This window comes from Aptenodytes forsteri, unplaced genomic scaffold (assembly GCF_000699145.1).
Source record: "Aptenodytes forsteri isolate BGI_AS27 unplaced genomic scaffold, ASM69914v1 Scaffold164, whole genome shotgun sequence".
Classification (NCBI taxonomy): Eukaryota; Metazoa; Chordata; class Aves; order Sphenisciformes; family Spheniscidae; genus Aptenodytes; species Aptenodytes forsteri.
The window spans coordinates 3,948,426-3,964,101 of NW_008795527.1; the positions used below are offsets into that span (position 1 = coordinate 3,948,426).

The 15,676-nt window shown below is 39.4% G+C and overlaps 1 protein-coding gene across 1 annotated transcript in view; it reads right to left on the reverse strand.

Moving 5' to 3' along the window:
• Window positions 1–474: 474 nt before the first annotated feature.
• The window catches only part of ITGB8 (integrin subunit beta 8), a 43,912-nt gene continuing 28,710 nt past the window's right edge, over window positions 475–15,676 (reverse strand). The window contains exons 7-14 of the mRNA XM_019472788.1: window positions 12,559–12,654; window positions 12,375–12,464; window positions 9,601–9,735; window positions 6,207–6,612; window positions 3,716–3,941; window positions 1,974–2,077; window positions 691–854; window positions 475–597 (exon numbers count right to left, since the gene is read on the reverse strand). Of these exons, the coding sequence (XP_019328333.1) occupies window positions 475–597; window positions 691–854; window positions 1,974–2,077; window positions 3,716–3,941; window positions 6,207–6,612; window positions 9,601–9,735; window positions 12,375–12,464; window positions 12,559–12,654 (1,344 nt within the window). The remainder of the gene's footprint in view (window positions 598–690; window positions 855–1,973; window positions 2,078–3,715; window positions 3,942–6,206; window positions 6,613–9,600; window positions 9,736–12,374; window positions 12,465–12,558; window positions 12,655–15,676) is intronic.

Below are 15,676 nucleotides of genomic sequence, written 5' to 3' on the forward strand. Positions count from 1 at the left end.
GAGAGAACTATAAAAGTACCGTTTACTCTATTTAAGAGTGTTTGAACAGTTTTATCTATTGCTATAATATACAGCAATGTTAATATTTCAGTCACAGCTTTTGTCCATTCCCACAGAGCACATCAGTACTAGCTACATGTAGAGTGAGATCAGTGCTTTGTCAGACCGGTTCATTTCTACATTCTAGGCCATAACTAAATAAATTAGAATATGCTAAAGTGCTACATCAACACTAATGTTTCTGAACAGTAGTAACGCACATTTCTCTTTCAAAAATAAAAAAAATACAGCAGCTATAGTCTCAAACATAGTCACATGACGTGAATATGCTTACATGTCACTCAGTTACAGTATTCAACAAAACGCACGACACAAAACCATACGGCAACAGTCAAGACTCCGACAGAGTACAAAAGGTAACTTTTAAAAAGTCGAGCATGACGGAAATAGACATTTGCAGAAAACACACTGTCTTCAGAATTCACACTTGAAAGTTTCGTTTAATCGTAACTTGCTGATGTCGATATTTATTTCCTCTGGTTTGTCACGTCTGTACGTTACTGTTCTTGTACAAACAGTAGGCAAAAACATCTTATCCTTGAAGGAGAAGATACAATTTTTATCAACGATTAGCTAACTTTTATGTGCAAGAAAAAGATTACTGAATATGATGGCTTTGAAATCAATTACCTTCTTTGTTGCAGATACTCTGTAATCAGCTGAAGATTTAACTTTATTGCTACTCCCCTGCAGAATTATCTGCCTGATGATAAGGACAACAAGCAACCCGATCAGAAAGGTAACTATAAAGATTATGGAAAAGACTCTAAAGTAGCTTCGTCCAGAGAAACATTCTGCAACGAAAGGAAAACACAAGTGTAAAGCCTAATGTATGGAATAGGCACATCCCTCAAACACAGTCATATCTACACAGTAATGTCACGTAAATGTAACATGAGCCTGATAAAAGTTAAGGGAAAATAACTTTAAGGAAGTTAAGGGGAAAAGTTGCCATATGCAAGCTTTTAAAGCGGGGTATATCACAAAAGGCAATTCCAATTAAGATCCACTGTAGAAAAACAGTGAAACTATTATTCTTTTAATCTACAGAACTAAGACTCAGGCTTCATTGTGTTGGCCACCGTAAATTCTCTGTAAGCCGGTGAGCTTATAGCTGAAATAGAGAGGATGAAAAGTTAGAGATGTATGGGGCCAAGACAGTTTAAACTTCACAAGATTACAGTGCAGATCATTGGCAAAATACGAAAGAAAATGTGGTTTCTTGAATTTTTGTCCAGTGCTCTCCTCACTGGTAAACCTCTCTCATGCAGCAAGCTTTCCTTTAATTAATACTAAAGTTATGAGAAAAGTATTCAGTTAGTTTTCTCATTTATGAACAACTGTAAGATAAAAGACGTGCAAAAATGTGAAGTGACAAAAGGTAACCATTTACCTGCATTTTTGTTGCAGCGTAGACTGATTAAGCTTTATGAGATTTTATTAAAAAAAATAATTTATTCTTCCACAGCCCTCATAACTGCAGTTTTTTGTACTTGAAAGGAACATTTAAACATTACTGAACGTGAGGTAAGCATTCTTCTTCATTCTCCTCGTTTCTGGTAATGTCAAATAATGTAAGCATATCCATAGTAATAAAATATACAGATGCCATAACAGATTCTTATAAATATTTCTTTAAGCGTTGCTCACGCAGGATTCATTATTATTAGATGTGACTTCTCAAGGAGCTGGGAAATCTGATTTAGCAATCCTTGCCAATCACATTTCCTGTTATTATTTATCTTTTACTTTCCCTGAAGCTACGAGTGATTTTTCCCTTTTTCCTGCTTTCTTTCTCTGTTATTGTAATAGTATGACACACTTTTGAAAGACATTGTATCAGTGGTGAATTCAATTATTAATCCCAACAGATTTTCATCTCTTATTAAAATTACCTAGAAAATGTTACATACCTGGAGTTTGGTCAATGTAATGCAGCAGGTAAGCGCATGAGGTCGTGCACTGGTCAAGTTTAGCTTGAGATGCATTGTTAGAATGATGGCACTGAACACAATTCCTGTAAAGTAAAAATGTAATTAAAAACCCGTGTCTTTCTCTGCACTCCTCTTAAAGAGATTGTATCACCAGGCTGACGTATCGCTTGCACATAATGCTTTCCTGATGTTAGTAAAAACATTGCGACATTTATTTATTTTTTTCTGAAATGTGATGCCTCTCAGCATTTTATCCCTGTGATGCTTCTCAGAACCAACTAGTCAGAAGTTGTAAAGTAAAACATGTCTTTGGCTTCGAGCCACCTTCATCCGGCCCCTGCTCTGCATTTTGTGATGTGCTGTTTTCAGGGGGTGTAGCTAAGGGTCCAGCACCCTTTCTTCAGCTGTCAGCCTCCAGTTCAGTTCCAGTCTGTCTTATCTATCAATCTCATTGGGATACACGCTGGGACTGAAGGGAAGAGATAGGTGTAGAAAGCACAGCTTTGTTAATAATTTTTTGGATGTTATGTTAAGACAAAGCCACGCAAGGTCCCGCTGCTGGGCAGTTCAGAGGGTCAGCAGCACAGTGGGAGGCAGCGCTGTCAGTCTTGCCATCTTCACTTTATAGCCTTGCAGAAGACGGACATCACAAGTGATCCTGAAAAAGCCCTGACTGAATTTTTAATGAAGCTATGCCATCTTCTGAATTTATTAAAGGCACACTTTTCACAGTGACTTTGAACAAGTGTAAGCCAGCAAGGCTACCTGCATTTTATCTAGTGAAGTCTTAGCAGTCACCTTTTCAGACATGGCCCAGCTTGTCTCTCCAGTATATTCGCCAGATGAGCTATAATTCAAATGGATACGAATAAACAACAATTCTGTCTTGATGACAATTCCCTTTCCAACTAAAGGCTGATCTCTCACCCTCTTGGCCACAGTGGGATGCAGAAGATTACACGTGCTGACGGGAGGGTGTAGAAGAGCCGTGCCCAAAGACAGGGCTTCATTGACTCTTTAAGCCAGCGCCAGCCAGTGTACCACTGACAGCTTGGTCTAGCTTCTCTCCTCCTTGGGCTGCTCATTTCGACCTCCACACTGTCCCTTCCTTTACATGGGTAAGGAAAAATGGCATGCTTTAAAACTAGCACAGCAAAGGCCAAGTGGTTTAAAACTGAGTAACGGAGAATGTTGTTCTCTAGGTAAGACCAGCTCTGCTCTGCTGACCAATGGCAGTGATAACGCACAGGTACCGCTCTTGTTCCACGCCTCCTTCTTTCAGCTGAGAAGCACGAGGAGTGCGCAAAAACAAATTTGGACAATATTATTAGACTTGGTGGCATTAAAGAGAAGGATCTACTGTCCATTTTAAAACTCCAAATTTATAGGCTTTGTTTCCTACCCAGAAGATTTCATACGAAGAACCATCTTTTAATAAATATATGAAAAAAAAAGATACTCATAGGACACACCTCCTTTGACTTCAGAAAGCTGAAAGTTGGACACAGACTGGTGAACACAGATACGGACACACAATTCTCTTAATTGCCAGTGTGAACCTCTCAGCTACTTAGAGAAAAGTCTCAAGTATGAATTGTTTCGATTTCCTACAATCTAATTATCTAAGAAATATAGCACACAATAATATAGCCAAGCAGAAATATTTCTCCTTGTTTCAAGACTACAGAGTTAAAAAGTAAAGTCTAGCACAAGAAACGTACCAGTTTTCTTCACAGGCTTTGTTACAAGTAGGGCAATATTCACACAAACGGCCAAAGCTTCTTGGATCTGTGCACTCACACTTTCCACATACACATTTTCCTCTTCCACTGCAAATCTGGCCCTTTGAATTCAGGCAGTGCTTTGCTGATTGTAACGAGCACTGGCAACGGTCACCTTCCCAGCCAGCAAAGCATCTGCATTTACCAGCTTCACATTCACCATTACCTAGAACATCAGATAGCCTTGAGTCATATGCTTTTATGAAAACATAGAAAGTCAATTTTTATATGCATACGTTTGTATTGCTGGTGCTTTATATTTAACAGAGCTAATTTAGACCTTGGTTTGCTAATTAGTTTTTAAGTTAACTATTTGGGCTGAAATTACCAGCATGATACATATTTATGGCTGCTGTTTGCTGTTAAGTTGAGCAAAAGCTGCTACCTTGATGTCATCCTAAAACGTTTTACTAGAATTTTCCCTGTTGCCTTTGATCAAAGCAGTGGGGATTAAAAATTACACAACGACCAGGAAAACAGTCTTCAGGCAAACTAAACAAACTTCTCTTTAGCAAGAAAGCATTCAATTCAAATAAACAGCAAGATTCAGTGGAGGAAGGAGTATCAAGTTCATATGCACAGGCCAGGTTGTTTTTTTTCTCTTTTCTTTTCAAAGCATGCATGATAGCACTGCTTTTCTGCCTTTCTAAAGGACAGATGACTGAGCTGGACAGGTGGGTATGCTGTGCTTATGAACTGTAGGTTGTTTAATAAGAACTTAAAAGGCACAGCCTCAAGGATTCGAAGGCTATGAAGAACCTCTGGTGGCCTTTACAATTTTCCAGGCAAAGCAGTGGGAGCTTTAGGGCAAAATCCATATGTTTTCCATGTTGTAGCACATTTAGGCAGCTGTACAACCGACATGCTGATAATGTTTAGTCACATTTTTACAGCGTGGGAAAGCACCTTTAGGAAATATAGAAATAGAGAGCGCATAAAGCACGGGCAGATCTCATGAGGTCTCCTCAACTATGCCTCGGCAGTACGTAAATTCCACACAAACTGTGATGGCCCTCTTGTGCTCCAGGGATCCACGGAGCAGCTGCAGGGAGACAGTCCCATCTAACAGATGGGATCCCCTAAATGGGAGTGAGGCCAAGGTATAGGCTGCCCCTTTTTTCACCTGGGCTGGGCAAAATGGAGTGGGGAAGGGGATCATAGGACATCTCAGAGCAGGGCTCTGCACTGGAAAATATCCCACGAAGAGGCACGCTGCTGAGCCATGGCCCCAGGTGGCAGGTTCCCCTTGTGGTACCCTAGGGCAGGAATCCATCACATGTGACAATCTCCAACATCTCTTAGACAAAGATCTCCTTGCCTCCTCTGCTGACCAGGGCACCACATCTCAGGCTTTAGGAGCGTATAAGTTTGAAAGGTCTGCTTATGTTAGGAAATAGTAAATTTGCAAAGTTGGTTGGGGGTAGGGAGGAAGAGTGAGAAGATGAACTGTAATTCTTTGTGTTGGAATGAAGTATTTAAAGGATTAGGTAACATTATTTCTCTTCGTTTTATGTAAAGTTCACAGTCACCAGCAGAGCGAAACCAAAGTAACTCTACTAAAATCCATAGTATTACTCTAAATTTATCCAACTGCGGTCAAAAAAATTGGTCCCTCAATTCACTCATTGAAATGAAAGGATGCAGGACAGCAGTATGGATTTTAAAATATTTAATTACTTCTGAGGAGAGAAAAAAATATTCTGGTAGAGATACAGTAATGATACTGATTGATTCAATCCTATTTTTCCTTAATAACTCTAACTTAAAAGTAGAGTTTTGTATTTTGTTCATATGCAATTTTCATTTGCATGCTTTCTTTAAAAAAACATAAAGTAGGCCACAAAAAGAATAATTTCTAACCACTGTCCCTGTTTATGTTTCACTTCCACTCTACTTTTTGGAGCAGGTCTTCCAAACAGTGTTAGCATATATATCAGTATTTGAAATCAAGTGTCACTGCATCTCTGACAAGACTGATTTAGGGTGTTAGAAAATCGGAACCTCACTGGAAGTTATGATTCCTCCTAATCTCTTAGTGTCTCATATTCCCATTAGACTGAAATGTATCAACTTACTTTCTCGAATAATGTTACTGTTTTATCCAAGATATTCAGTATCAATACCTCTGAAGAAGTTTGAGATTTAAATCTAAAAATAGTTAAACTTAGAAAAAACTCAATAAATCCCCTAAAAAGCAGTGCTGAAGTTTAGAAGACAGTGCATACCTCTGTGGTGAAGAAAGCCCAGGAGCGTGAATTCCTACCAGGCTGTTCAGGACATTTCACACACTAATTCTGCACACACATTCTTGTACTTGACAGCCTTATATCATTGTTTTCAGCTGCATCATGTATATAAGCTTCAGAAAACAAAACCAAACCAAACAAAACCCAAACAAAAACAAAACACAGACATAAACTCTGCAGCTTACCAGAACATAAGTTCCCCTGGTGATACGGGCAGGAAAAATCATCCATTTCACAGTACTTGCCATACACCTTGCCTAGCTTGTTTTTGTAGCAGAAACATTTTCCACCTATGCAATTTCCTTGACCACTGCAGATGGGCTGGCCCTGGTGTCGTCTGCACCTCTCAGAAGGAAGCGTATCTCTATTAGAGCTACAATTATTGTCACTGCAATGGGACTGTTTGCCATCAGAAAAAGTTTCATCAGCCCATACTCTTTTGTGCCTTGCACTGTCTCCATACTGACAGGCACAGCTTTTCTGCACGTTAATGATGGCGGTTTCATTGAAACCAATAGGCTTAAGTATTGCATATTTTCTTCCTCCAGTTGTATCACATCCTTTCATTGTAACTGATACATTGAAAAGTACCTAAGAAGAAATAAAGACAGATTTTACATCATTATTATTTCCTATAAATTGCTTAAAATTTTTAAAACATAAAGCAGAATCTTACATTGCATATGAATGTACACTAGCTAATAGTAAGATACACAGTGGCCATTTGTCAAATATGATATATGAGTAATGATAGGCATCACAAATACAGTTAAAATCCTAACAATAGAAGATTGACAGCAGTCTACTTTTCATGTTAAAAAAGCATAGTTGCAGAAGACAAGTTTAATACAAGTTAAATAGTAATAGAATTACCATCATCATCCTCCTGATCTTCTTTAATGTGTACATTGTTATATTATAGAAATACTCAGATGAGAATTGGGACTAGACTGAGGAAGGCAATACACAAACAGAAACAGAGATACTCTTCATAAAAACAACCTATAATGACTGTTCTTGCTGCAGAAATGGTCTGTGCAAATAGAAACCACACAGGTTTTTTGGATGGCCCTATCTACTCCTACTAAAACACAGAAATGGCTCACACCTTAGTATCAGCTTCTTTCTCCCAATTCCTACAATGGGGATGGAGCAAGACAGTCTTGCTGCTCTTGCTGTGGTCCTGGGCAGACCAAGTGCTGCTTTAGAGTGGACCTAGTGCCTAGCTCCTGGCCGTGTCATGGCCATCACCACCATGCCCCAGGTCCTCACCCCGGTAATGCTCATTGCAGCAGCAGCCCCCGTGGCTTTCCAGAGTCCTGGCACAGGACCCTGGTTCATTTTGGTGATTAGGTGACTGCCATAGGGTTTGCATCAACCACTACCAAAACTCTTTGACAGCTCTGGCATCTGTGATACTTTCACTGGACAGCAATCTTGTATTTCACGATTGTTTTTTGGGGTTTTTTTGACTGGTAGGCTTCTGACAGGTTATTCTCACTAAGGCTATTTAGCCTGCTGACAGAAAACAACTCTTCCTTGCCTCCTCACAGAGGAAATATAACCAAGAGGAAAAGGCGAGAAAGGAGCCCAAGAGAAGCAAATACCTTTACTCTTTACCACCAAAGAACAAAGATTTCCAAATAAAAAAAAAAAAAGAGAAAACCTAACAAGCTGATTACATACGAGGTTGAAACTACCCGCAAAGACTAAGACCATTCATTTCTCATCGCTGTCTCCCGCTCCCGCTGCGCCCCCACATGAGAACAGCTGAGCCCTTGGGGACAATGGTGGCTTTGTGGCGAGTGGGGCTGCGTCTGCCTACACGGACAACAGGAGAAGAATGCTGTGCAGAAGCATGTGCTTCTTAATGTCGTATTGAGGGGGCACACAGGCTTTGTCTCACCCTTTGCTTTTCTTCTTCTTGCTTCTTAAATGCGCCACTACACACATAACCCCTCAGTTGCCTACACTCTCCGTGCATGAGACTTCTTCCCTTCGGTTACGAGGCAAAAGTGTGGCTACGCACTAATTAATTCATACAGCAGGTGCGTATCACATGGGGAGGACAAGCTGCAGCTAGAGAATGTGCTTTTTACTCAACACAGAATCCTGCTAGAGAACATCATCTTCACGTACAACACACTACTGGAGGAATGGCAGGGAGATGGGAGGGAAGGGCAAATCATGTCTTGCATACGAATTGTGAAATTTGATGGGTCTGAACACAGCAGCAGAAAGATTAAACATATTGTGACTAAATAATTACAACACTGTGAACACTGACACTCACTAATAGCCAAAGTTAGTTTTGCACCCTGAAGAGGCCGTAGGATTCTTCCAGAATAGAATACGCTTTGTGTTTTGGTAAGAAAAGGAAGGAAGAAGGATTAGACAATGAAAGGAATGTGAGAATTAAGGAAAAGCATTTTGCCTGTAAACAAATACTAAAAGGAGGATTTACAGTTAAAATAAATTAATCTCTTGAGGATGGCTCATTTTCAACAGCAGTAGAGGTTTAGGACCACATGCAATCTTTTACAATCAACGGGCTTGGCTTTTTATTAAAAAGAAACAGATCTAAATATTTTTCTTTTCATTAAACAGAATGAATTCCAGCCCTATTTCTTACGACATGCACAGGGAACAACACTGGAGAAGAGATGAATTAAGAAGAAAAACATAGCAAATCTCCCTTAAACTGTAGAAGATAATCAGCAGCAAGTCATGCAGACAAAATTCAGAAGAGCATAAAATACATCTAAATTAATGTATTTAAAATTCACACATTCAATCTACTGACTTGTTTTGCTATTCCTACACACAGACACAAGTAAAAATCACACCAGCTGAGACGTATGTACATGTCAAGAAGGAAAGAACTCCTTGACCCCGCTCTCCAGAAACACAGACCTCTTCCTGGCAAGCTAAATGAATTACTCTACTAGTCCAAGCAATTAAATAAATATATCAAGGCACAGAGAAGTTGTTCTGGGAAGAAAACCATGTTCTTTTTATTAGCCAGACATCTTCCCCCACATTTTCACGGTGCATGATCCTCCAGTTTTATAATCTGTTTCATTCAGTAGGTGGCACTGATCTAAACAGGGACAAATAATTTTATTAATTTGATTTATAAAATAAACTAATTATCCACAACCCTGAGTGTGCATGAAGACTACTAGAGCAAGGAGAGGGAAAGGTGGTGTCTTGTACAGACCCAAGGAACACGAATTCCAGTGACTCTTTTCCACCGAGTGATTATCTTTCAACCTCTTTACGTACAGATTTCATCACAATGAACATGGCCATTGTGCCCAGTGGAGGACAAAGAAGGAGAGTTTTAATGGACGTTAGCTTTCAGGAAAATCTTTGAGCCTTAGTTCCATGAGATTAGTGAGAATTAAAATAAGATTCAGGAAAAATAAAACCAGACAATAATAGAGAGTCTGTGATCATTAATCACATAAATCCATTTTCAGTTTAAGTAAATCCCTAGAGGATTTCACACCATTGAAACCCAACCAAACAGAAAAATAAGTATTTCAGTTCCTTGAAGAACGAAAACTATCAACATACTTCTTCATTATATCCCACATTTTTACATCCTTCCATGCCAGTTTTTTTACTTCCATCAGGACAGATTGCAGTGATATTGAAATGAAGACCTTGGATCTGGTTATCCACTTGAATTTTCACTTCAGAGATTAGTTTCTGTAACCAGAAAACAAGTTTTAGTCGCTTTGCATCTCTACATATAACATGCATTAGTGACTAACACCAAGTACGGCTACTATGTCTGACTAAAAATGAAGAAAGCTTGTCTGTGTGAATAAAGGAATGAATTAAAGTATTGTTTCCCATACAAAGACCCGATTACATTCCAAATATACAAAGCCAGTGAACTGGTAACTGTGATAAAGAGGATTACGTTTTCCAGATAAAAACGTTTTCAGCTTTTCTAAAATGGTTTTGAGACTGTATTTTGGGCAATTTGAAAATCTATTCTAACAACCGTGACAACAAAAACTGCTTATTGTTTGACAGACTACACTGCCTTTTAGCCACACATTTAAAATAAAACAGTAAACATACATACAATTATTGCTATCCGGCAGAAAAGGTTCCTAATTGACTTGACACTTTATAAACTTCTGATATTTTGCATCTGTCTTGGAAAAGTTTTTTCTGAACAAACCTTAGGGTGATCTAAAGGCTATTGGGATTATTCTTACTGATTTATTTGGGTCAGCTAGGACTATATAAGTCAACAACTGGTTGATTCCCATTAGGGCTTTTTACATTACGAATAATGAAAAAGCCAGCTACTTTGTGACTTGTATTAACTGCATGCTCTAAAATCCTACTTCCTTCCAAGAAGGAATATTGCTTCTTGGCCTTTTAAAGATTTATTAAAGCTCTGTACAAACCGAAGAGCTGAAAACTGCACAAAGAGATTATTAAAATTCCTCTCATATTAGTATTTAAAAAATTAGTTTAGTGGGATATTTTTACTGCTACAAATGGAAATTTAATTACATGAATCTGAACACATGTTTCTTTTAGTAACTTTTTGAAAATTAGTGACTCATCTTTGGCTTTTTAGCCAGGGATTTTCAGCCAGGGTTTTCCACAACTAAGCCTAAGGTTTCCCTGCCCAGAACAAGAGTGCAAGAGGCTCACTGTCATCAAACATCAACACTAAATTTATTCTCTTATCTAAGTACTTTTGCTTTCAAGAAAGCAAAACATTCAAGCCCTCTTCACTGTGTGTTTGTATATTACAAGCCCCTAAAACTATGATAAAAATCTCAAAGTATCAAATCCAATGAAGTTTAGGATGGGAAGGAAGATACTGTCTAAAAAATGAAAATAAGGCAAGAGCAAACTGGGGGTGGCTGGAGCAGGAAAGTCCCACAGAATCTTCCATTGAACTAAATAATTATTTTGTAAATCTTCGTTTCCTCTCCTTGAATGTTTGCCCTGCACTGTGCTCTAAAAACCGGGATGCAATTTAGGATGGACAGTGTAAAAGTGGCATACAAAAGGACTATGATCTTCAAAATTTTTTGCCAGCAATTTCCTGCAAACCTCCATATTCAAAATGAGATTTCTCAATTTTATAAAAGAAAGTACAATATCAGTTGGAACTTCTCTGCAATTTGATTACACCTAATCTCCTCTGCTTTCGAATGTCTTTGCTTTCTGCACAATGTTTCCAACATGACAGTGAGAAAAATGTGCACAAACCCACTATATTGACTAGGAACAGACATGAGACTTGGCTCTTCATTATAGCCAATTTGCTGAAAGCAAATAGCCTGATTTAGATGGTTAACCTAGTACAACGGATAATTTCAGCCTCCCACGTCCAACTAATTAAAAATAATGTGATACATGTTGATAACTTGCATATAGCTTTGTAACTGATTTTTCAGCTTTTGGAACTTGCATGTTTGTGTAACTTGCACACCTTAACAGCATTCAACCATCTAACCCATCACGTTCATTTTGGTGCTGCTCTGTGGGCTCCCTGTGCTCTAGTACATCAAATGTATACTACTTGGCTTCATTTTCAAAGCTATTTATGCCCCCTCTTACCAGGCTATCATCTTTCATTCACTATCGAGATGCCAATTTCCACTTTCAAGCTGCCATTCCCTGTCAAACATTTGTGGAAAATGACTTTATGCTCTTTCCCATACTATTACTTTCTCTTTCCCATATTATTACTTTCAGTTGAGAACTCCAGGCAAGAGTTCACAAAGCCATTTCCATTGTTCTCTCCCAAATCCCTATCAAAACTCTTCTTCACTGACATGCCTCAAAACCCCGAGTCATTACACTGCTTTGTGCAGTGTAAACCCTGCTTTCCACAATATCCACTGTTGTCAAACTGCCTCCTTGTAAATTCCCACCTGTTGTCCATTTTCTAAGAATTACGCTGTAAAACCCTCTAGATACTGCACTATCTTTTTTTTCTGAATTTATATGGTGCCTAGACAGTGGCGTCTGGTCTGTAAACTAAAGATCTGAGATGCCAAAATTCAAATAAGTCAGACATTTCTTTTGAAGTTACATGGCAACAGGTGCAGAGAATCAAACAGCATATTTAGAAGCGTCCTTAGAAAGGAAAAAGTGCTAGCTCTTGGCTTTGAGACCCCGACAGCCTGGGAATTTGAGAGCTATCGTGGGATAGTGTCACCCACCAACCTGGACGTTCAGAAAAGTAGGGAACTTATCCTCGTGGACTTCAGATAGAAGCCAAGATCCTGGAAATTCCAACTTTAGTCTATGAAATGTGAAAAATCCCTGTACAAATACGGCATACAACTTTGTCACTCTTATCATACCTGATAGGCTTCTACCACCAAATCATTGAGATTTGCTGCTTGTGATTCTATCTGTCTTGCAACAGTACCAGGCAACAGAGGTAACAGATCCTATGAAAAATACAATAATTTATGCACAGTTTTAATATTTAATATAAATATTGTGCTTTCAAAATTGGAAAAAGAAATCAGGTTTCTAACCTACTTTATACCAATGGAACTGGCTTCCTTGAACTGCAAAAATAACATTGATGTTATTGTCAATCAATTTTTCAGAAAGCTGCCCAAGAGATGGATGCTCCTGCAAAATACAACAGAAAAGAGAAGACTGCAGATTAGTAGGGAAAAACCTTATATTTCACATATGACACCGTACAGGATTCCAAAACCACCCCAACCCTTATTTCTAAATGTACAGAGAAATGCTAGGCCTACATCCAAGAGAAGGTGGGACCAACCAAATAAACAGATCATGACAAAAAAAATCATCAGGGCATCAGCCCTGTGACAGGCTTATATGTTGCCAACTATGCAGGGATGCTGCACAGTGGGAGAACTAACTCATGCAGTACTATTTTGTTGGTTTGAGTCTGATGCTTAAGAAATATGGATGTGATGCTGTTCATGGTCCATCTAGAAGAATAACAAGATTCCTGAGAATGATAGGCGGGTGCTTGTGCAAAAGTCAGGGAGAAAGTACAACAAGATGGCACGGAGATGAGGTGTGCTTTTGGGAACAGCAAGGCAAGTAATTAAAAGTTTGTTTCTGAGAAATGTATTTTTAGCACCAGGGATCAGACACATCAGCTAAATGCAGCCACTGGGTCAGGTTCTAGCAATGTCAGTATTCTGTACATATCTTACGGCTGACAGCTTTCTCCGTCTCTGTATGTCCAAGACCTGCCTTAGGAGTGATGCCTCCAGTCCTCACCGCGACGACCTGCTACATTTTCTTAACCACGCTTGTGCTTGAAGAAGGTAGCATGAGTTTCATGTCTCTCCCCAGTAATGACATCGCTCTATTTGGTGAAGTACCTGTGACAGCATGTCCTGTGCCAGTGACCTGTTCTTCTACACTTCTCATTGAGAGATCTGATGTGGATTTGAGAACAAGAGGTGCGTTGCTATCCCTTCAACCAAGATCTGGGGAAGCACAAGGGTGTCTGTGTGGTCCTAGTGGGCTTTGTACACCTGGGCTATGTGAGATCCCTCCAGCTCCAGCACTCCAAAACAAACTGTATCTGAAAGTCACCGCTTATTTACCATGCATCTGTGAATAATTCTCAAGAAGTAAATTCAACACTTAAAATTCATGACTGAACATAGAGAAGTGACTGGGGCCTTGGCCTGTGTTTCCCCTTACAGAGATTTCATCTGGACACCTCCACTTACGTCAGGTCCTTCAACCTCTTTCCTCCACATACTTCTGCTGTCTTTCTCTTCCTGATATTTCTCACCATCTGCCCCATATTGTCTCTCTCTTGCACAAACACACTCTGTTTCCCTGCACAATTCATTTCTCCTCAGAGTGCCACTTGTTACTCAAGGCACCCTGCAAGTCAACTGCTCTCCTAACAGTAATCTGAATGCTAAGACAGCTGAGACAAAGTTACGCAAGGGGGCAAATTCCGTTTTCCATCATATTGCACCATTATAAAGAGCCTCGTATAGAAAGAACAAAGGAGTTTCTTGCTGCAGTTTGATCTTAGACAGGGTCCACACCTTTCTCAACTTTTCTACCCTTTGGTAAGAGATTATATTCCTTAAGATAAGTGATGAAAGGTAGCAATAAATGGGCCTTCTTACAGCTGCAGCTGGGGAGCGTGGCATACGCAAGGGTCCAGTGAGCATGCGTTCCCACTACACAGCAGTTGTGGGTGAACTGCAGCAGCAGTGGCTTTGTTGCCATTCTCAATAGCCTGTAACACAGTACTACAGCCTCCTGCCTTCTGCATGACCACAGACCACAGTGGTGGGGCCTCCATTGTGCTGCACAACCCTACAGGCCACATAGAATCATAGAATCATAGAATCATTGAGGTTGGAAAAGACCTCTAAGATCATCGAGTCCAACCGTCAACCCAACACCACCATGCCCACTAAACCATGTCCCTAAGCGCCTCATCTACACGTCTTTTAAATACCTCCAGGGATGGGGACTCCACCACTTCCCTGCAACTGTCTGGCAGATCATAGACACACCAAGTGGTCCCAGGACACAGGCGAGTGAAGCCAGATGCTTGCAAGTACCTCCTGCGCTATAAATGTGTGAAAGATGGGAGCAGTGTTGAGGGATCATGAGATGGTGGTCAAATAAGTCAGTCTTCCTGCTTAATAAGTGACACTAGACATGTCCAAATTCCAGCAAAGTGGCCCTTCAACATCTCTGCAACTAATGGCAAAACTCTGGGATCAGTGGTATCAGAAATGGGTTTCCAAGCCCTCATGAAACAAAAACTTACTCAGATGGAGCTTACTGAAGTCAAGAGATGACATGCATAGACATGCAAGGGTTGCAGGGACTAGATCCCCAAACTACCTAGTCTGCTTACAAGTATACTTGTCAGCTCTAACTCACTAGAGTGTCCAGCTTGGTTAGTAGTACATTAAAGTCTCGCTTCAGAGCAGAAAGAAAAATTTTCTTTTTGTTAGAAGAGACTTTAAAAAAAAAAGCATCAACAGACCCACACTATCTTTTTCATTTTAAGCATGTAAAGAGATGACATAAAGAACTGTTGGTCACTCATGGAGCCTCATTTTGCTTGCTGTAAAAGCCTTGCTGTACTTTATGTATTTTTATCTTATCTCTTCCCACTCCTGCTCAGGTGAATGTACTTTCATTTTAGATCATCTTTCTTGTTCCAATTACATCATTCATTTTATTATTTTAACATATTGTGTTAAGCTGAGAAGATAACTAATACAGATGTTAAGTATTTCAGAAAGACAGTTAAGCAAGCACAGATCTAATTAAAATGGACTAGATTTCTTTCCTGTCTTATGCTTTTTTGTTGACCTCTGTGTGACTGCTTAGCAAAAGTTAGAAAGAAACAGGTAGAGAAGTGACTAACTGGAAACACTTCTGATGTAAAGGTTGAGCTTATGCAAATAAATAAAGCAAAGTCCTCTTAACTGGCACAAGGAGGAAATAAAAACATGCCAAAATGCAATCTTCGCAAGACTACCAGAAGCTAAGAATCAAAGTAGGAAAACAATGTGACTACAGACAGCTCTTCAATTTAGCATAGCACAACAAAATTAATTGATAAGGAAAAAAAAGCAAAAATATGTTTCATATGACGTATTTTTTAAAAAGCTGACCT